Raw genomic sequence first — 21,538 nt, forward strand, 5'->3', positions numbered from 1 at the left:
TCCGATGCCCTAATTTGGATAGGGTTTTGCAGTTATGAGTTCGAAGGATTCTCTCGGCAAAGATGATCGCAGAAACACCTCAATCCATGCAGATTTTGATTACATCGACACTCAACCATTCGAAACCTCTTCGCCCTCTTGTCAGTGCTTCTTATTCTTCCACTATTCACTTTTTTTTTTTTTTTTTTGGTTTTGATCCTTTTCAATATAGTTTCTTTTTTCTGTATTTGCTATACTATGATGATTCAGATTCACATATAGATGTTGAAGAAAAATCCTTAATTTACATCATTTTGACATTTACTTTATTTTTGGGAATGCCAGGTGGGGATCATGGTGATAACGAATGGCGATACTTAGAAGACACGGTGCCTATCGACGACGATGACGATGCATTGGAAACTCAAGCGGTTAACCTTGCCGGTGAAACTCAGGTCATGGAAATTGCCGGTGAAACTCAGTCGTTGGATGATACTGACAGTAACACCCAGTTATTGGATGAAGGGTCGGAATCGGATAGAACTCGAGTTTTGGAGAATGATGAAGATGATGATGATGATCCTCAATGCAGAGGGGAGAGCAAGGAGGTTTTGGGTGAATCCTCTTGTGGACATGGTGACAAGACTGGTCCTGTTATTAACAGTTCTGGTGAATGAGTCCTTTCACAACTGTTTTACTAATGGCTAGTTAATTCTAAAGTGTTTATAATGTCTTTTTTGGTTTAGCAATTATAATGGTAATTGGAAATGATAATCATTATGTGGCAATTTTTGTTTTTATTCTTAACCCCTCTCTTGCATTAGTAAAAGGTGGCATACATATTGATGATAAGTAAAGAAATGGTGCTTACATATCGTAAGTTTGGATTAACTCTGGCTTTCTTCTTAAGAAATATTTTGTTTTGATTTGCTTACCTGTAAAAACAGAACACTGATTTTGATGGCTGTTCTCAGGAGTTTAATTTATCCTTTTTTGTTTCCTTTATTTTCATGGGAAGTGCTATCCTTGCTTTTCTGTTTTTCTACAGTATTTTGTATCTTACTTTTGAGCGGCTGTCTTCACTATCACTGTAGGATTAATTATGTCGCAATGGATTGTTATTCCATTTATGTTTGAAAAGTATCATGTGAGTGTATTCCATTTCTTTTGAATATATATATTTTCTCAGGTTCGATGCCACCCCGGTTTACTTCTATCCGTGCAGAATTTTTGCGGGAAGCTTCTTTTGCTGCTCGCAATATGGCTTTGAAACAAAGCCAGGATAAGACCAATTCTGTCATGGGTATGAGTCAATTTTGTCAGGAACCAGTGGCTGTAAAGGATAATGGGGAATCCTTTCCTAGATGTTCTGAGGAGGTTAGGGAAGTTGATCAGGAGTATGATAATGGGAAATACAGTGTGGAAACTGAGGGATTCAAGAACAAAAATATATTCAAGGTTGCTAGCTCGGCAGTGAGAAAACTTTTCAGTGATGATTTACCTGTTGAAACAAATGGACAGTCTCATAGCAGCAATGATCTTAATGAAGAAGATGACTTGGACAAGTTGCCTATCTACCATGGTGAGTTGGCAGGATTAAGCTATGCTAACTCTCAAGAACCTGGAGAGTTTTCACAGGCCAATGCTCTTGATGTTGTTGATAGGTTTCTCAAAGATAATATTATAGAGTTTGATCAAGAAACTAACTGTGTTAAGAATAGGGAGGAAAATTTAAAATCCCTTCCCAGTACAAAAGGGCAACAAAGTTTGGCGAAGATAGTTAATGATAGAGACAAAGCTAGAAAAATTGGGATTTATGACTGGGATGATAGCCGGGAGGATGAAGGTGGGGGAGATATATTTAAAAGGAGAAGGGAAGATTTTTTTGAGGGTGGAACTCAGAGGCCAAGGTCTTTGCCAGGATTTCAGAAGATCAAAGTGCGCAAATCAAATGTTGTTAAGGATGATGAGGAACTTTTAAGTGTCCCTAATAAAAGAAAGACTGCAGTTCACTCTGATTCAAGACTAGGGATGCATAATCTGAAAGTAAGGGATAATACTATACAAGAAGCAACAAGAAAATTAAAAAGGAATCTTGCTAATGAATTGGATGATCAATTTGACAACACCAATTGCCCTAGAGGAGAGATGGAACCAAATGCTCATGCAGATGTGCAGGAAATAATGGATGTAGGTTTTGATACTCAAATGGCTGCTGAAGCTATGGAAGCCTTATGCCATGCTGAGAATATTGTTGATCATGTTGCTAATAATGCGACTCATGTTGCTGGAAGTAGTTTATCTGATCAGCTTAATAACTTTTCCACTGGAAGAGTGGGGCCAGATACATCAAAGGAATGTTCGGGACAGTATGACAAGAAAAGGAAAGTCAATGTTAAATCAGATTTGCAAACTTCAGGTTTATCAAAGAAATGTGCTAAAGAAGTCAGACAGTGCAAAAAAGACAATATGATGATAAGATCAAAGAGGAGGAAGTTAAATGCAAGAAGCAATCAAACCTCCAGTGCTAATGAAAATGGTAGAATAGTCTCATCTCCATTAATTGAGCAAAGAAAGTTAGCAGGAGCTTTGAAAAGACGTCAGCATCATGAGTTGAATAATCCTGAAAGCCATGACAGAGGAAGTGGAAGGAGTATAGTTAAAGAAAGGCAATTACAGGGTGAAGTTTGTCATTTTACGCCGATTGCCCGTAGAACTAGACAATCCTCAGCAGTAAAGCAATTGATCAATCCTGATACACCATCCAATAGTTTGAGAGAAGGGGATATAGGTATTGGTACCCTGGAGAAAAGTAGTGGAGTTGGCCTACATTCATCTAAAGCGTTGAATCCTAAATATACTCCTGGGTCTTCTGATCACTTTAAAGTGGATGATAGTACCAAATTGTGTCAACCTGAGAAATTGGCTCCAAAGGCAGGTGCTGTTAGTGTTAGTAATGACGTTGAAATGGATAAATTAGTTTGTCGTAGAAGGAGATCTCTTAGGATTAGGAAGTTGTCTAATCACGATAAAGGATCTGAGAAGTTAGTTGGTTCATCTAAACCATCTGCGGAATCTGAAGAGATTGGGAAATCTACTGCTGGGAAGAGACAAATGAGGAGAGATAAAATAAATAAAGGGGAAATTCCTATTTGCTGTGATGTTATAAATGAGAAGGATGCAAATCTGAATTCAGATAAGAAGAATAATGCACATGTCCGGTGGTCTACTAATAATTTTGAAGTCACCAGTTCAGATGAATCGCCAAGAGAGAGGTACAATTCCTCTGATTTGGCTTCTGCAGCTCCAGCTAATTGTAAGATGCCAATGAATGATGCATCACCTGTTTGTATGGGCGATGGTTATAACAAACATTCATACAATAGAGAACTTCGTAGATTAAGTGCCAGTAGACCTGAATTAATTACCCCATCTAAAGATTCAAGGAGGAGGAAGGATATGACTGATGTTCGAATTCTGTACAGCCACCACTTAGATGAAGATGTTATTAAGCGTCAGAAGAAGGTAATGTCTGATTTTTGATAAACTCCTATCACCAAATACAGACATACAGTTGGGTTTTAGTTATATTTTGTTTGTTTGTACTTGTACAGATTTTAGCACGGCTTGGAGTTTCTGTAGCATCCTCCATTGCAGATGCAACACACTTCATAGCTGATCAATTTGTGCGTACAAGGAATATGTTAGAAGCTATTGCTTTTGCTAAACCAGTGGTCACACACTTATGGATTGAGAGCTGTGGACAAGCTAGCTGTTTTATTGATGAGAGAAATTACATTTTGAGGGATGCCAAAAAGGAAAAGGAGTTTGGTTTCAGCATGCCAGTGTCCCTAGCACGTGCATCCCAGCATCCACTTTTAGAGGTAAATATATTATAAAATTTAATGCCACCAGCTATAAAAAGATTGTGCCACATCAGCAAAAGATAGAGCCTCATCATTGCAGGTTGACAGGGGGACTAAATTGCTTATAAGTTATAACTGAACCACGTTAGCAAATTTGCTTTTGGGGGTAAAATACTACAAACAGATGCATTTTCTGTCTGTTGCTTCTCTAAAATTATCATAATTTTCTGCAGGGTCGAAGAGTATTGATCACCCCAAATGCTAAACCTAGTAAAGAGATTATTTCAAGTTTAGTGATTGCAGTTCGGGGCCAGGTATGCATCTTTCTCTGGGTACATTCCCCGGTTATGCTCCTATGTTGTTGAAGAAAAACATATCTTTGGAATTTGGATAGTTCCTCCTTTCCATGATTTTCTGTGAACAAATCATAGAATGTGCGAAGAAATTTCCTTGATAGGTTCATTTTAATTATTCTATTTTATCATTAAGAAACACACAGACACGCATGTCTTTGAAATTAAACTAGTCTTTCTTTTGGAACATGTTTCCAACCTTGCACTTGATCCATCTCAAAACCTTTTTTCTTGTAACTGATTTTCCTAGGCGGTGGACAGAGTCGGCAGATCTGCTTTGAAAGACCATAAAATTCCAGATGATCTACTGATCGTATCTTGTGAAGAAGATTATGCCTCTTGTGTGCCTTTTCTGGAAAAGGGTTAGAAACTGTTACATTTGTCTTTAAAAACTTACCATCTGCTCAAAATTAAGAATGCCGTGATTTGCTTCTGCAGGGGCAATGGTGTATAGTTCAGAACTATTGTTGAATGGCATAGTTACTCAGAAGCTGGAGTATCAAAGGTTGGATTTTTTTTATTTTATTTGTTGTTCTTTTGCTCTTATGTTATTAACGAGCTTGAATCTCTCTCGTAAGGAATACTGCTTTCATGGACACTGGGGTAAGGGGGTTTGACATTTACCTCGCATAGCCAGTTCCATATGCGGAAATTTCTGCTCTCCTAAGATTTTTATTTCTAATGCATTGCTATAGAATTGCATCGTCTAGATGATGGGTTCTATGATTAAGATTATTTGTGTTAGTGTTTATGATAGTTCATTCCTGATATGCACCTTCTGGTTGCAGGTATAGTCTTTTTGCAGACAATGTGAAGAAAACCCGTTCCACCGTATGGTTGAAAAGAGATGACATAACATTTATTCCTGTGAATAAATGTAAATAGAGTTGTTTGTCTTTTACTTATTTTTCCTCGTGATCATCTGTAGATTAGTTCATATGAAAATATCTTCCATTCCATGTCCAAACTTTTTTTTTTTAATTTATATATTTGTCATGTATAAAAGTTTGTAAGATGTTTTCTCACATCCTTTTGCATGTACAGGTGGACCTTTGCTCCACTATATATGTCATTTTTCTTAATAAAGTATATTTTATTATCTGTTAATATTTACTTTGGATGTTTGACTGCGTGCTCCCTAATCAAAATTAAGGTAAAATAAAAAATGGGATTGTGTTATTTTAAACACAATAACACGAAATACCTACTTAAACTTGGGGATTTAGATACAGCACATCTTCACTAAAATACATTTGGAAATTATACTCTTATGTTACATGATATTCATCTCTCATGTTACACTCACATAAAAAAATATGTTTTTTTTTTTTTTTTTTTTTTTTTTAAATTTGGTGGGTTTCATTTTATTTATCTCATAACATAAGATAACTTCTCTTATACTATATGAGAAAAGTAAAGCGCATGAGCTTTAATATGGCAAATCTCTTTTAAGACGGAATATTTCCTTCCTTTGTTGACAAGTAAGTATCATAGAGAGACACTCCATGTTTAAACATTTTAAATATCTAAAAGATGGCTCGATATTCCGTCAGATAATGACTTTTGTGGACCCAGACTAAAGAAAATGTATGGTGGATCATTTGTGGACTTGTTATGACCTCCAACACCACGAAATCTACAAATATATATTAAAAATAAAAAACTTTGCTACATATATCATCGGGACAGGCACAGCTATGATAACATAAGTAAAGAAATGAATTTCACCCATTACCTGATTAGTTTGATTTGAGTCGAACATGATTATATTGACAATCATTGATAAAGCTAAAACAACTTTTGTCAGTTGACTTGCTTGGTGGTGGAATAATTCTTTAGTTGAGTTGAATAGGCCTATTTATATTTGGGGATATAATTTAATTTTGTCTCCAAGGTTCTTTTGGGGAATGACTTGGGTGTAGCCATGCAAAGCCATTGTTATTTACGTTGAAGGCTTCATATGAACAACTGCATGGCCTTAACTTGAACACTTGATGAGCTGAGAATAAAATTTTGCACATTGAGAGAGGAAGAGGAGGGGCTATTCATCGAGCCTTACCTAGAAGAGTACAGTTGCAGTTGTATTTCACTAGGGGTCTTAAAAGAGACAGATGGGCTCTGTAGGATATACACTTGGACTTATTATGTAAAAGCTCATTTGATAAAAAACACCAAACATCAATTTAAAAGCCTAGCCTTATAGCTTATCAGACTATTCTGATATACTAACTCTTATTTTCATTTTATATTTTTTTATACTACTTATTTATTAAACCTAACTTAATTTTCATTTCCTCTTCATGGTCTATCATTATTTTACTTTCTCTTCCTCACTTCACTTTATCTCCTCTCTTCGTTTCTCTCTACACTGCCGGAGTCCACAACCACAACAGAGGAGAAAGACTCACTGAAGGAGAAGGTTGGTGGTTGGTGAACCCTAATCGATTTTCTTTTAGAAAATTGTTAGGGGCTATAGAATGTTAAGGGAACCTCAAACGGCCCCGGTATTTTGCAGTACAATTCTTAGGTTGTTGTATATAATATCATATTGTCTAACAAAACAAGACTTTTTTTTATATAATATTGGGTGTGTGTAGATAAAAATCTTTTTTACGAAGATGCATAATATAACATCTCGTGTCGACCCCCCGGTTTGTTAGCATCAGAAAATGAAAAAGAAAAGAAAATATAGGATCTATTTGAAATCTATTTTCAAAAATAGGTTTTTGATTTTTAGTGAAAAAATAAATAAAAAACTAGTTTGACAAAGTTTGTTTTGTAAAAATAATTTTAATAATTATAACTGATTTTAAATTTTTAGAATTAAATTTAGAGAATATATCTAAATTATTTTTGTCTTGTGTTTTGATTTTTAACTTTCAAAATAAAAAGAAAACACAAAAATATCTATTTCATTGACTATTTTACACAACCAAAAAAAAAAAAAACAGAGCAATCAAACAGAACCTATAATTTCTTTGCATGAAAACAAAAGATTTTCAAGGAGGACGTAATCTTTCTTCCATCCCAATCGTAAATCAAAGCTTTGGGAACAACCTATTGATATCTTTTTTCGAATCTGGGATCTCCACCCACGCATGTGATGAACTTCAATTTTCAATATCAACGTGAGTTGATATAATGAAATTTTGACATGCTATAGCAAGCTCATGCTTTTACAAAAAACTTAAATGGATAGAAAAATATTTACGTAGAAAATTAGTAAGTTTGGGGTTTAACAATTAAAACTCACAAATAAAACAGTACGAGAAGCATAAAATTACAATATAATGCAATGAACAACATAATATCACGTAAATTAGAGGGTTGTCTTGTCTATATACAAATACGACATGCATCTTATAAGAATAAGGGTTAATTATCTGAAAAACATCTAGGTGGTGTTTGGTTGAAGGGTTTTTTAAATTACCCCTTGCAAATGAAGTTGGGATTCTGGGAAACATGCGTTTGGTTGACAAGGATTTGGCTCAACACCTAGGGACTTTTTTAGTTATGGTGTCGTTTAGCTAGACAAAAGCACTGTTTAAAAAGCATGAAGCTCAGAATGTCAATCAAGAGTTTATGCATCTGCAAAATGACGAAACCGTATTGTGGAGGACAAGTGGCATACCCACTGGCCACTTGTACTCGAATAGGATTTTTGTTTTGGGGTTAAATTTGTAATTTCCTTCAATTTACCCATCCATATTTTACCCCAAACCAAACTTAGGTTTCTTAAACTTTCAAAAAAAATTCTGGTAAAATTTCTCTCAACCAAACTACTTTTTCTAAACTTTTCTATCTAATTCATTTTCCCTGTAGGATCCCTAATAATTACATTTCCCCGGTGAACAAAAAAAATCCCCTCAACCAAACACCACCCTAAAGACATATGAAAGTGTCTTTCTCCCCTCCGAAGGCCTACAAAGTTTTGACCATGAATATGAATATACCATTATTTTTCACAACCGTCTAATTCTAACGCGGCCATTCACTCACTATGTGTAAAGAATCACTTCAACCCAAAATCTTAAGGTGTCGGGTGACGAGGTTTATATTATTCTCTAACACACCTCCTCACACAAAAGTCCTTTGGACTTGAAGCATGGATATTGCACCGAACTCAATTTTTTTGTTTTACGTTGTGCTTATTTAATTTCACTTGAAAGTAAGGGGCGGTGATGATCGAACTCGTGACCTTATGGTCACTGAAGCTTTGATACCATGTAAAAAACCACTTCAACCTAAAATCTTAAAGTGTTGGGTAATGACTTTTTTAATGATTTATATTATTCTCTAACACTATGCTTGATTAATAATAGCTTGTACTAAGAAAGCATATATGTATTTTCCATTAAATAAGCTCTTAAATTTGATTATATAGCTCATGAAATGACAAAATAGTAACATTAGCTTGCTAGTAAGAGAGAATGCCTTATAGGTAATGCAAAAAAGAAGAAGAGAGAATGCCTTATAGTAATAGAGGGGGAGATGAATTCAAAATTCATACTAACTTGGCTATATAGAGTGAGTCAACACGTAACCAGATTTGAAGAACTCTCCAATTTTTTTCTTGTACATCAGAAATGTTAAGGATGAACGGAGACAAACTTATATTACAGTAACTTTTTTTTTTATAAGTCTGAAAGTAGTCAAAGATAAATAATGTTTGATGAACTTGAGGGGGTGATTGCTTCTCCTAGCCCCTCCATGTATCTAACACTGCCTTATAGCTGCGCTGAGGAACCTTCCTAAATATAGCCAAAGTAAGATCAAAGTAAAGGGGGAGTTGGACGAGGGCAAAAAATGTTACAGGCAAACATGTTACAGCATATATGGGATAAACTGCATATTTGAGCTTATCTTCAATGATAAAGAAGTGTCCTGCACAGAATGAGACCAAAACAGATGCTATAGATGTGAAGAGTGTTGTCAATCCCAGAAGAAGCTTTCTTGGTAAGTCCACAACAAAATCCTTTTCTTGATACCGAGATGTGAGTATTGAAAGGAATAAAATGAGGGCTGTGACAGAGGAGCAAAGTGCAACAAGTGATGCTATCGCAAATACATTGAAAGGAGGTTCTCCTCTCAATAATGGTATACCAGTTTCTTGATCTGGACCACCTGGTATAGCTGTTGAGGTTGTGAATGCAACAGTTGCCACAAGTGCTGCAACCACTGAGCATGATTCTGAGGTTTTGGTAAGCCATTTACTACCTTCTTTCACTAGTGGTCCATGTGTTTTGATGAAGATCTGTTTTGCTGTTTGCCCGTTCTTATTGTAACGTTCATAGAAATTTGGTGGCATGGAGTTCTTAACAAGCTGAAAAGCTCAAACATTATGATTAAAAGCTGAAAATATATATGTGTAAATAAAATGAGACATTGAAATTCAAAGGCCAAAGTGAGTTTAATTATTAGGCGTGTAAAGAACCAATTCAATCCAAAAGCTTAAGTTATTGGGTAAGGCTACATTAATGGTTTTATATATCTCAACACGCCCCCTCACACGAGAGCCCATTGGGCTTGAAGGGTGGACAATGTACAGACCGACCTACTTGTGCGAAGAAAGAAATTCCATTGAAAGAAAGTAGGTGACGGTGAGGATCAAACTCGGTATACCGAGGCTCTGATACCATGTAAAGAATCAATTCAACCCAAAAACTTAAGCTATTGGGTGAGGCTACATTAATGGTTTTATATATCTCAACAAGGCAAATCATTATTTACCCATGAATAAACAAATGATATGACTATTTGCTATGATTAATAAAATTATTGGGAGGAGAATATGGAGAATCTTTTACCTTATACCATTTGTATTCCCACTGCATTTGCATTGCAGCACCAGGGACACGCCAAGGCTTATGGCTCCTATATGTGGCAGCAAGGTGTAATGCACTGTTACCTTGTTTATCTACTTGGCTAAATGCACTTTCCTTGATTAAACTCCTCTTATTCAAGAGACTATAAACATGAGGTTGCCTATTCTCTATGGCCAAAAGAACAACATTCTTGTTATCATAGGTCACATCATAGATAGCCACCGGGTAAGTATCTAGGATCTTTTCAACCATTTCGGTCACTCCCATCTTTGCTGCAATCAAAATAGGTGCCTCCATACTCTTAATGTTTCCTCTGCCATTATCATTCTGATTAGCATAAGGATTCATTCCAGTATGATCATACTTGTATAAAGAAGCACGTTGAATCAATTCATTCATCACTTGCTTAGCCCGGATATGTTTCTCCTTTCTTCTTTGGATTTTATCAATCCAAGATGATCCTGTGTGCCACTCAATTATTAAAGAAGAAGTAATTAAACATGCTTTTTCTAATTCTTACAAGGTGATGGTCTTACCAACACCAAAAATGACTAGCAAGGCCTTCATTGTAAGGATTAGCAATCGGATTATGACTTCCCAATTGGGAGGGAACTGGTAGCGTTTCTTTTCTTTCTTTACTTGCTCTTGCTCTACAGATATATACATTAGGAAATGGTCATACAAAACTAAATAAATTGAAAATAAAGAAATGAAAACTATGGATGATCAGTAAAAGATAGAATGGAATTTCCTAATAACCAATCCCATGAATGCAACAATATTTGAAATCTCTTGATTATGATGATGATACCATCTGATTTATGTTTAGAGAGTAAGACTAGGAAATAATATATACCATGTCTGAGGTAGGATCTTTGCGAGATATTATTCTCTTCATCATTAGTTGTAGCATTTCCATGTTTTCCTATTGCTGTAACAGATTAAAAAGATAAATTAATTAAGGCTTGCCATATAGACATATATAGCTACAAGAACTAGGAGTAGAAGAAACAAGACTCACGCACTTGTAACTTTAAATGCTTCCTTCAACGAACATAAGAAGCTCACACATGTTCCATAGTTCTTTGGATAGTGATGATTAGTCTCTGTGTCTGCTCCATTATTACGTAGCTCATATGTTTCCTCCTTGAGCTCATCAACAATCAAACCTGACAGAAACTATCCTTTTATCACTATTATAACAAGGAAACTACAATATTAATATGTAATATATAATTTGTCTATCAAATCCGTTGATACTGTAAGAAATATAATATCTAAACATTTCATGTCATTTTTGTCCAATCATATTATATAAATCCACTAGATTTTTTATTTAATACATTTATTTCACATGATTTGTACACTTTTTATTCCGGAATCTTAACTTACATTCATAGTGTTAATTACTTTTAAAATATCAAAACTTTTACATATATGTTTTCTATTATATTCATTTATGAGTAAACACCCTTTTTAGTCCCTGGCAATATCTACGAAGTCCTCTTCAGTCCCTGACAATAAAAAAGGACCAAATTGGTCCCTGAAAGTACAAGAAAAGGGCCACTCTACATATTTGGGAGTTGACATAAGGACTAACATGGCCCTTTTTTTGTAATTTCAGGGACCAATTTGGTCCTTTTTTATTTCCAGGGACTAAAAAGGACTTCGTAGATATTGACAGGGACTAAAAAGGGTGTTTACTCTTCATTTATTTAATTTGGCACCACATGCAATACTTGTTCCTTATATTCATCCATGATTGCAACTTTGAGCAAAGAACCAAATGACTATAAGAGTACGTAGAAAAACTAGTTGAAAAGAAAGAAATCTTACAATTATAGATAATACGTTCAAGCAACACCATCCGTGTGCTGCTTCTGAAACAATTAGGCTTGCCAGCAAGAATGTGCAGAGGTGATAACCCATCTTGGTTTACATAATTCACAAGGTTTGGGTACAAGCCAATTATTTGAAGTGCCAAACCTGTCAAATTCAATAGAGTAGTAGACCTTGAATGAAATGAATATGTATATATAGAATTTGAGTCAACTTTAGCATTAATATTCAAGAAAATAAATTGCTTGGTGTGATGATCAATAATGAGAATGACACACTAACCAAAGTGTTCAGAGGATATGGTACAATGAAGAATTGTGTCCCCGTTGCTTTTTCTGGACAAAGAGTCATCATCATGGCTTTGTTGGTGGCCATGGAGACAAAAAAATGCTTCTCTCTTACCATGAATAGCTGCCAAGAAAAGAGGGGTCTCACCTTCTAAGTTACGAACAGAAATGAGGTTAGGATCTCTTTTGGCTATGCTGTTGCAAATGTCCACATTCCCTAACTCTGCTGCTACATGTAAGGGAGTGTTTCCCTTTGAGTTTTGCATATATATGATGTGGCGAGACACCTCTTCACTGATATTATCAAGCAGAGTTGAGACAAAGGTGGTTTGGCCTACATAGACAGCAATTTGTAACACAGTGTCTTCTGCTTTTGTGATCTTAGCCTCTAAAGCTTCAGGGTTTTTCTCATAGGCCTCTAAAACTTCTCTCCACTGGCCTCTCATGGCATAGTCAAACAACCTTTCAACCTCAATCTGTGCCATTTCAACAGCTAACTAGCTTTTATTTCCTTCAAGATCATACATAACCTTAGCTATCTTCTTTCTTCATTAATTTATATATTGAAAACTTGTCACTTTGCATATGTTTAGAGTAAGGTTCTAGATGGAAGCAAAGAATGTAACAATCAAATTTAAATGGTCCCAGGATACAAATAGTTCAAAAATTTAAATCAGAATATGGAATGAACAAGCAAGGGGAGAAGTGGAAAGCATGACTAGCTATAGTGCTAGTAATATTTCTGTACCTATAACCAGACCTAATTCAAAACAATCCACATCTTTTACCCAAATTCACTTGCTTTAATCCATTTCTTCCAATTTAAGGTAAGCATTTTCTTGTCAATGAAGGAGACTTGGATTCCAGTGTACTTTGAGCCTATAGTTTAATTATTAATTAACGTTCCTAGGTTAATGTATAACATGCCTCCTGCACTTTTTATGAACATGTTTAACTGTTGTTTTTACATTTTTCTATTGTAAAAAAGAAAAGGGAAGAAAGAAAAATGAGATTAATGTTTCTCATCTAGATTTGCTTTTCTCAACTTTTATAATTGTGTCCACCCTATTTGCATTTATACCTTGCACCCCCTCTTAGCATTGCGCAGATGCGCTTCTACTGTCCATTGATTAGTGTTACCACTTCCAACAGAAAAGTGGGCTTTGAAGTTGAGTTGCAGATTTAACTTAAAAATAAATAAATAATTTCATAAATGAAATTATTCTTCTGATTCTTGTTTGGTTCATGTTATATAAAAAAGCAGTCAAGTTTCAATGTTTTGAGTATCAATGAATGTTAAGAAATCTGCCATCTGTGTACTACGAAATATGAAATAAGTTTCTTTTATGTTTTTTAATCCTAATCTATTAGCCTAAATCATATTCCTGTTTATCTTTTGATATGGCCGTATCACCCTAATCATATTTCATGTAACTTGCAATGATGCTTACAAGTGTTAAGTGTATGCTCACGTGCATGCTGTTTAGGATGAAAAAAACGATTAGCTTATATCCCCTCCTTTCACTCTTCCCTTTTGCTGACAATATAATACATAAATTTTTTACAGGCTTATTAGTCGTGATGAATGAGTGATTTCCTTTAGTACTTAGCTCCATTGGAATAAGAATAGCATTACAAATACAAGACTTAAATGGTTAAAGCTATGGTAAATCAAAATAAACAAATATAAACTCCAGACATCACAGAAGTAGATGAAAGTCTCATTTCTTTGCTCTCATTTAGCATTCATTCGTATCTTCAATGGATGAAAAATACAACCACTTGTAGACACTTGTTATGTTGTCATTACAGTGTCTTGCCAAAACAGAAAGCTATTGCCTGCAATAGCAAGATGGAATTTTTTGTCCCTTCTAACTTTTTAATAGAATTTTTTTCACTGAATTGAATTTAGACTCCCTTAGAAAAACGTCTAAAGATTGTGCTTCTCTGGCTTTCCTGCATATACACTTGATGATATTCATTTAGCAAAAATATATCACATGGTAATGGTATTGATTGATAGACACAAGTTTCATAATAAACACGGATTGAAGGCCATCATATCAGTAGGTACAAAAGAAAATCCATGAAGTTATTTCCCTTCTGAGTAGATTCATACTGGGCTATCATTATGAGAGACCTGAAGTCTCCAAGTGACATACTGGATATATACATAGTTGATTCCCATAGCAATTCCAAAACCCAAAACTGATGAAAGTAGTATTGCATAAATGGCCGTCAAACGCAACTGCAACAAAGTCACAAAGTTTAAGCACATCAAGGATACACTTAAAGTAAGTCAAGTAATTAACTAGAGAGCAGGGATTTAAGGTTTATTTAATTATTTAAGAAATAACAACGAGGAAGCAGGAAGTAACACAGATGAATCATGGCAGTTACTACTTGAAAAAAATTGAAGCAAATAACAAGCCTCAGCTCAAGAAATTAAGGAGGAGGCAAGAATCATTTCCATTAGTATGCATTTAATTCATTTGCCATCAATCCTGGGAAATGATAACAAGAAGTCTCTACATTCTTACTCACCATAGTATAAAACAGATGCACAGTTAAAGCCACAAGAGCAAACTCAAGAGCAGCATATGTCCATATATACTCTCTAATTGCTGCAAGGAACATAAGTAAACATTCAAAGAAAAACCAATTTTTGTAAAAAATAATAAATTAGTGCTGTAACAGAGGTTATACCAAGGATGACTGCAAAAATAGATGCCAGAAGGCCCAAGGTAAAGGCAAATGGTGCTGCTATAATGATGGCTTGAGTCTTCATATCGGGAAGCTACAAATGGAACAAGCAATATAAATGTTAGAATATATGAAAAATTATCTCATAATATATTGATTATCATAGAATAGTTTAGAGCATCTTAGATGATCTCTTGGTAATAATTTCCTTAACATTCTAATAGACTAATACTACCTCCTTTATTAGCCTGCTTTAATTTTGCTTGCGGAGAAGGGAAGTATGTGATCAAATTTATGCATGAGTAGGTAGTTACTGCTTATTTTTTTGTTCCCCCCAACATCTAGAGCAAGATACACTTGAACTGTGGTACGTCATGCAAAATATACATAAAACATTTACAGGACTATGAATAAGTTGAGTTCTCGGCTCTATCCTATATCTCAGAGTTGTATTGCTTTAAAGGAACCTAACGGGTTAAAAGATCAAGTAAATGTCAGGAAGTAAGAATAACATTCAAACCATCAAATGAGATAAGACACACAAAGTAGTTCTTTGAAAGATATTAGCTATTGTCTAGAAGTCCTGTCAAAGAAAATAGACATACCAGCAGCTGTTCAAGGAAGAAAAAATAGCATATTGTGCTTATCAGGACAAGCACCACAAAGTCTTGCCAGGCGCTGTAAAAAGAATATCAAGGAAAATTAATAAAAAATAAGTTAAAGAAATTTAATTGAAAAAGATAAAACATGAATATTGAGTGATTAAATGCTTGAGAATAGAATAACTCATCAATTTATTCTGAATGAGTTTCCCAAGTTAAATTTCGGTAGCAGCATAATTAATGGTGAATTGAGAATATTTCTTAAGACAAATAAAATATGAACTCCGAAAGAGTGTAGAAATGAGTATTTGTCAAGGACTAACTCTTCTAAAAGTTTAAGTTGTTAGGTGCAGGTTTAAATTTGGTTTTATATTAAACAAATCCGCTCACGCAAGAGTTTTTTGGGCTTGAAATATGAGTATTTGTCAAGGACTAAAACTTCTAAAGCTTAAGCTCTTAGGTGTAAATTTAAGTTTGGTTTCATATTTAATAAGCCTCCTCATGCAAAAGTCATTTGGGCTTGAAGCATTAAAAACGTAGAAGCCCATTTCGCCTTGTGCTAAAATTCAACTTTTATATAGAAGAATGAGGAGAGCAAGGATCAAAATCTTGACCACTCATATTACCAAAAAAAAATAAAAAAAATCTTGACCACTCAATCATAGAGACTCTTAACATCATGACAATGACGAACTCTCCTCAAAGCTTAAGCCGTTAGATAAAAGGTTTAAGATTGGTTTTATATCTAACAAGAACCATGCTAAAGAACAGAAAATAACATGGATGACTTAATTTGAAAGCATGGTTTTCAAATCACCTTATTGACTCTGGTTGTAGGTTCTGTTGACCCTGCAACTGTCTGCCTTGTCGTTGAACAGAGCTGGATACACGAAGCAAAGTTACTGGTAAATTCTGAACCTCTTGCTGACATACATCACATTTCCTGTTTCCTTTTGTGCTAAACCATTTAATTGCACATTCTTCATGCACCAATCTCAGGTCACCTTTGCAACTGCATTCCATTTTAAAGGTATTTCTTTCATCACACACATCAAGACATATCCTGCACACCGCTTCCTCTTCAGGAATTTCTTCATCGGCAGCATCTTCAACTGGCACAGGAGTTATTTGATCTGATTGGCCAAGAAAATTTTAGTATGGAAGAGTTCCTATAAGATTAAAATGGATATATGCTAAAAGCATGGAAAAAAACACAATTGTTAACAACAAATCAATAGTTCAAAAAATAACATAAATAGTCCAGCAGTCTGATACTCATACAAATTGCTATCACTTCATCTATTGTAACATACAAGATTTTCAAACATTGCCTGCTGGTTAAGATAATTTCTAGCCAACTAAAGGATTATGATAAGGTGTATGACAAAAACCAATTAACTCTAATCCTTTACATCAAATAATCCACTTAAGAGACTTTTTAACTCAATTCCATGAAACAAATGAAGACAGTGATGGAGGGAAACATCACATTTGGTGGAATAATAGAAAATTTCAACCTAGGAAAATGGATTAGATATCTTCAAGCATATGAATTTAAAAATAGAAAAAAGTAGGGCTATGAAAGGGTAATAACGTAGAGTATATAACATAACATACCATCGTCTGGATCTTGTTGTTCCTGTTCATTACGGGCAGAAAAAGAGACAGATCTTACAATGACAACATTTCGTCCAGGTATAGAAAGGGATCTTGAAACCTTGGAACGAACAACATCTTTCTGCATAAAATTAGCAAAATCAATATTTTTCTTCAAAAAATTCCAATATCCTAAGGTAAACATTAATTTGATGCATCTGTGCACATATCATATGCTTTAGAAAGTACTAAACATGAGTTTGAATCAACAAACCTTCATACTTTGTAACATACTTTGTTGAAAAACTGACATCAATCAGTTTCATCGTTCCCTTTTTGGTAGAGGCATATATTTACTTCCTTTAATAACAGGTTTGATACAATATCCTGGTTTCTGAGTATAATAGAACCTTTAACCCTGAATTCGTCTTTTTCCAAGGTCCCAGATACAGTTCGCATAAAATTTTATTTTGAAATTCCATTAGCAAGGCAACTCAATGAAATAAAAGAAAACTTACATGTGGCTTAGTCTGTTCATTATATGCCCTTGCAGAAACGGGTGTAGAAACTGAAGTGGATATATTAGATGCAGGTGTAACAGGAAGAGAAGTACATCTTTTCCATGCAGTTTCAGATATGGAGGCCATATTAGGACAGTCTGCAGCTGTCTTGGGATCTGAATTAAGGAGGCAGCTTCTTTCGCCATCTGCCACATTTCCTTTTCTTTTGAAGCTCAAGGCCCGCAAGAAGCCTCTCGATGATGAGATCCCTTTAGAGAAACTTTGAGAATGGTCCAAAACCTTTCCACCAGAAGTGCTGCCAAACCCTAAAGGTCTTGGTGGAACTTGAAGTGAAATATCTGGACGCCTCCCGCTGACTCGACTATCTGAAACTTCTTTGTTTAGCTGGGGATCAATCTGCAGGTAACAGGGAGAGTTTAACAAATTTTTGGTCCCAGCAATTCGGCATACCGTATCAAAGCACCTCATAAATATAGTGAATACTTAGAGCATGCTGAATGCAATAAACATAAAGCAAGCACTTCAAAAGATTGCATTCCAACAAAATTTCATGATGAATAATCCTTAACAAGCTAATCATTATCAGAAATTATATCGTTTCAAATAGAGGATCAAGAATTGAATCGAGCATTTAAGTCAACCACACTAGCAAAATCTATAAATTTATTTATGGTAACTTTTAAAACAAAAAATAGCAAGATGTCACAGAAGTTAAGAAGAAAATGGACATATCCAGATCTCTTTTTACAAACTACATTAGAGCACATAGCTGAAGGACTTATCAACTTCATGGACCTTCAGAAACACTCACAATTGCAACAACTATGAACTAAAATCAAAATTTTCTCATCACCAGTGCCTGGGTAAATTGTCCCTGCATTATAAACCAATGGCATGCATGGCCATTTCCCTCATTTTCTTTTTTACTCTCTTCTAATTGAAACGTTTACCGCTAACAAATCCACAAAATCAACCTGTAGTTTGCAGGATATGCATGATATTTATATACACTTTTTCAGGTAAGTTAGCTAGTAAAGCATGGATACTTGTTCAATTCGATCTCACAGCCCAAACAGTTAAGATGGAAAGAGAAGATTCATATCCTGAGCAAACATTCTAAACATTGAAACCCAGGCAAATTAAGGAAAACAATTAAAAAACGTGGGCTTTCAGGAACAGTCTTAAGTAGAAGAAGGCACATAATAAGCTAAAATTGGAAACCCCATAATAGCAATTGGATCAAACGCATAAAAACCAGTCCAGAAAATCCAATACCAATCACTGCATGCCCACCAAAAAACATGACTGAAAAACTAACAGAGGGTTAATCCACTGTGAAGCTCATAATGAATCAAAATAAAGGGTTGTAAATGGAAATGGATGAGCCAAACTGAAAAGAATAAGAAACGAAAAGTGAATAGCTTTAGATGTAAATCATGTGAAACCAACCTGATGGGAAATCTCAGGTGCTTCATCTGTGGCTGATGCTTGAGCTGCTTGCATTATAGATAGCTCCAAAGACCGAAAGACCCCAGAAGTGTAAAATGGGAGAAAAAAACAATAAGAAAAAAGAAGAAGAATTGAAGGGATAGGGATAGAATCCAACAAAGATGTAGCGAACCAAAAAGAATCAAGGAACTGTGGAAGACTAGGGTCGTCTTGTGTAAATTACTTAACATGTGGGATACTAATACTATGTTTTATTCAACCTTAAAATAATAAAATATACAATTATACATGCAGAAATAATCGAACTAATTTTTCGGGGATGAACAAAGTAAAACAAGCCCTCTTTATTAATAAACAGTTAATCGTGGAATGCATCTTTGAGGTTAAAAAGTTGCATGGTTATCAAATAATGGTAGTTTAATTGGCCTTAAAAAATTAAACAGATATGGTGAAATTATCTGTTTGATCTTTTTTATTATAATTTTTAGAAGGGGTTTAAAATCTTAATCTCCGATATTATCTCGAATCGGATTAATCGCAAAGTGATAAAATGATTGAAATATCTCAAAAATAAATAAATTACATCGAATTTGTATATTTATCTCTTTCTTGACCATTAAATTGGTAGAATTTAATTATAATTAATAAAAAAAGTAATAAACACAAAACTTTAAATATACAAACTCTCTCGTTTACAAACTCTTATAACCAAATATTAATAGTTGGTGGTTATAATTTATTGAATTATAGTTATTTATTAATTTTATTTTAATAAATTTTAACCATTAAATTAATAAAAATCAATAATTAAAATTTGATTATAAAAATTTGTAAACTAAAAAATTTATAAATATAACCTTATTCAAAATATTAATATCAAAGTATTACTCCAGTTAACAACATTTACGGAATTAATCTTAAAAAGATATTTCTATTTTAATGGCAAACGTCCCAACCTTCTTTTATTTTAAGTACTAGTTCCCTATGTACCGCTGAAATCGACACAAAATACGTGACACGATACGATACGACACACTGACAAGTTAATTCTAAAAAATAGTAGATTTCAACACGTTTTCATATTAAATAATATTTTTAATTTATGTAGTATATATTATATTTAATATTCATAAATTTTGCAATGAAACATAAGATATCTAAAATATTTATATTAAACTCAATAAAATAGTAATCGTAATCCAACGAATCTAATAGTTGAAACTAAAAACTCAACGCAACGCAACCTTTAAACATTTTTTTGAATTTCTATAACGCGTGTTGAAATGTCGAAAAGTGTCGGAGTATCGAAAAGTATCAGACACGACATGTCAGAATTTTTGAAATGTCGGTGCTTCATAGCTAGCTGCCATCTATAAACTCTTGTTGGTAATACATTTTTTTTTACCCGTGAGTTGCGATCCAATTTTCGGTGAAAGAAAGAAAGAAATTATAATTAATAAATATATAGTACATTATACAATTTTTTAAAAAATTTGGAAAGAGTTTAAAATGAAAAATTTTAAATCAAAGAAAAATATATACGGAATTAAATAAAAGTATAATTTATTAAAATAGACTTACGTAAAACATAAGGTTAGAGGACATCAGTTAGGTATAAAAAAGACTTTGGTTGATAATAAATGGAAATTATATTGTGACGTTAATTGTTGATATAACATTATTCAATTATAATTGACACGCTATTAAACGACATAGAATCAAATAGCAATATAAAAAATCCTTACCGCTGTAATAATAATCAAGATTAGCTTAACTAAAACTGTGACATTGATTGATGCTCATGTGTTAGAAATGTTGTTATCTGTGTGCTGCTTCCAAGTTATTATTTGTCACTTCCAATTTATTTTGTGTCCCCAAATTTCGCAATGTTTCTTTTTCTTAGGTTAAATATATCAAACCGTAACCAAGTAGGGCATCAAATAATTCTTTTCATTCGCATGCGCGGTTAATGTGTTTGAAGAGATTTATTCATTTGTTTAATTATTTATTACAATTTTTAAAATTTCAACTGTGATGAGTATATTTATATTTAAATTAAATGATTTGATAAACTAATGTATAAAAAATATACTTTTTTTTTTTTGTGTGCATAGAAACATATTTGGCGAAAACAGAAAAATCCTAATAGGCACCAAATTCATGATAAAAAGTGTGTATCCAAATAATATGACCTTTTTATTAATATTGTTGGTTTCATATAATACATCATTTCTTGTAAGAGGAAACAAAATTCTTTCTTCACAAAAGTTTTACGGTTTGATATTTAATACAATTTATAAATAAAATATAAATGTTAGAGTATTTAACAAATATCTCAAATATCATTATTCGATTTTAAAAATCACAATGAATATTTTTCGGAACTTTTATATTTTATGATTTATTTTCTCATATAATTAGTATTAAGAGTTTAATATTATTATAAATGAATATTTTATATTAGCGCTACATTTACACAAACAAGAGATAATCACTATTGTTATTTCTATTGTCTTTT

At 33.8% G+C, this 21,538-nt stretch overlaps 3 protein-coding genes across 3 annotated transcripts; 1 reads left to right on the forward strand and 2 right to left on the reverse strand.

Moving 5' to 3' along the window:
- The first annotated feature begins 6 nt into the window (after positions 1-6).
- LOC133316601 (uncharacterized) lies at positions 7-5,240 on the forward strand. The gene is made up of 8 exons (XM_061518375.1): positions 7-140; positions 325-648; positions 1,169-3,504; positions 3,594-3,863; positions 4,079-4,159; positions 4,449-4,560; positions 4,637-4,703; positions 4,987-5,240. Exons 1-8 carry the CDS (start codon positions 35-37, stop codon positions 5,081-5,083), a joined length of 3,393 nt encoding a protein of 1,130 aa, XP_061374359.1. The 5' UTR covers positions 7-34; the 3' UTR covers positions 5,084-5,240.
- Positions 5,241-8,897: 3,657 nt separating this feature from the next.
- On the reverse strand, positions 8,898-12,634 carry LOC133316591 (uncharacterized). Its single transcript, XM_061518360.1, has 7 exons — positions 12,145-12,634; positions 11,860-12,009; positions 11,049-11,192; positions 10,880-10,954; positions 10,560-10,673; positions 10,006-10,484; positions 8,898-9,521 (listed from the first exon to the last, which is right to left on the reverse strand). The coding sequence occupies exons 1-7, from the start codon at positions 12,632-12,634 to the stop codon at positions 8,898-8,900; spliced, it is 2,076 nt and encodes a 691-aa protein (XP_061374344.1).
- Positions 12,635-13,887: 1,253 nt separating this feature from the next.
- LOC133316599 (uncharacterized) lies at positions 13,888-19,218 on the reverse strand. Its single transcript, XM_061518372.1, has 8 exons — positions 19,021-19,218; positions 17,569-17,967; positions 17,072-17,192; positions 16,272-16,587; positions 15,458-15,530; positions 14,856-14,946; positions 14,694-14,773; positions 13,888-14,397 (listed from the first exon to the last, which is right to left on the reverse strand). The coding sequence occupies exons 1-8, from the start codon at positions 19,072-19,074 to the stop codon at positions 14,263-14,265; spliced, it is 1,269 nt and encodes a 422-aa protein (XP_061374356.1). The 5' UTR covers positions 19,075-19,218; the 3' UTR covers positions 13,888-14,262.
- Positions 19,219-21,538: the final 2,320 nt, after the last annotated feature.

Source organism: Gastrolobium bilobum, unplaced genomic scaffold (genome assembly GCF_033153095.1).
Source record: "Gastrolobium bilobum isolate Gb01-03AN ecotype WA unplaced genomic scaffold, APGP_CSIRO_Gbil_v1 utg8498, whole genome shotgun sequence".
Classification (NCBI taxonomy): Eukaryota; Viridiplantae; Streptophyta; class Magnoliopsida; order Fabales; family Fabaceae; genus Gastrolobium; species Gastrolobium bilobum.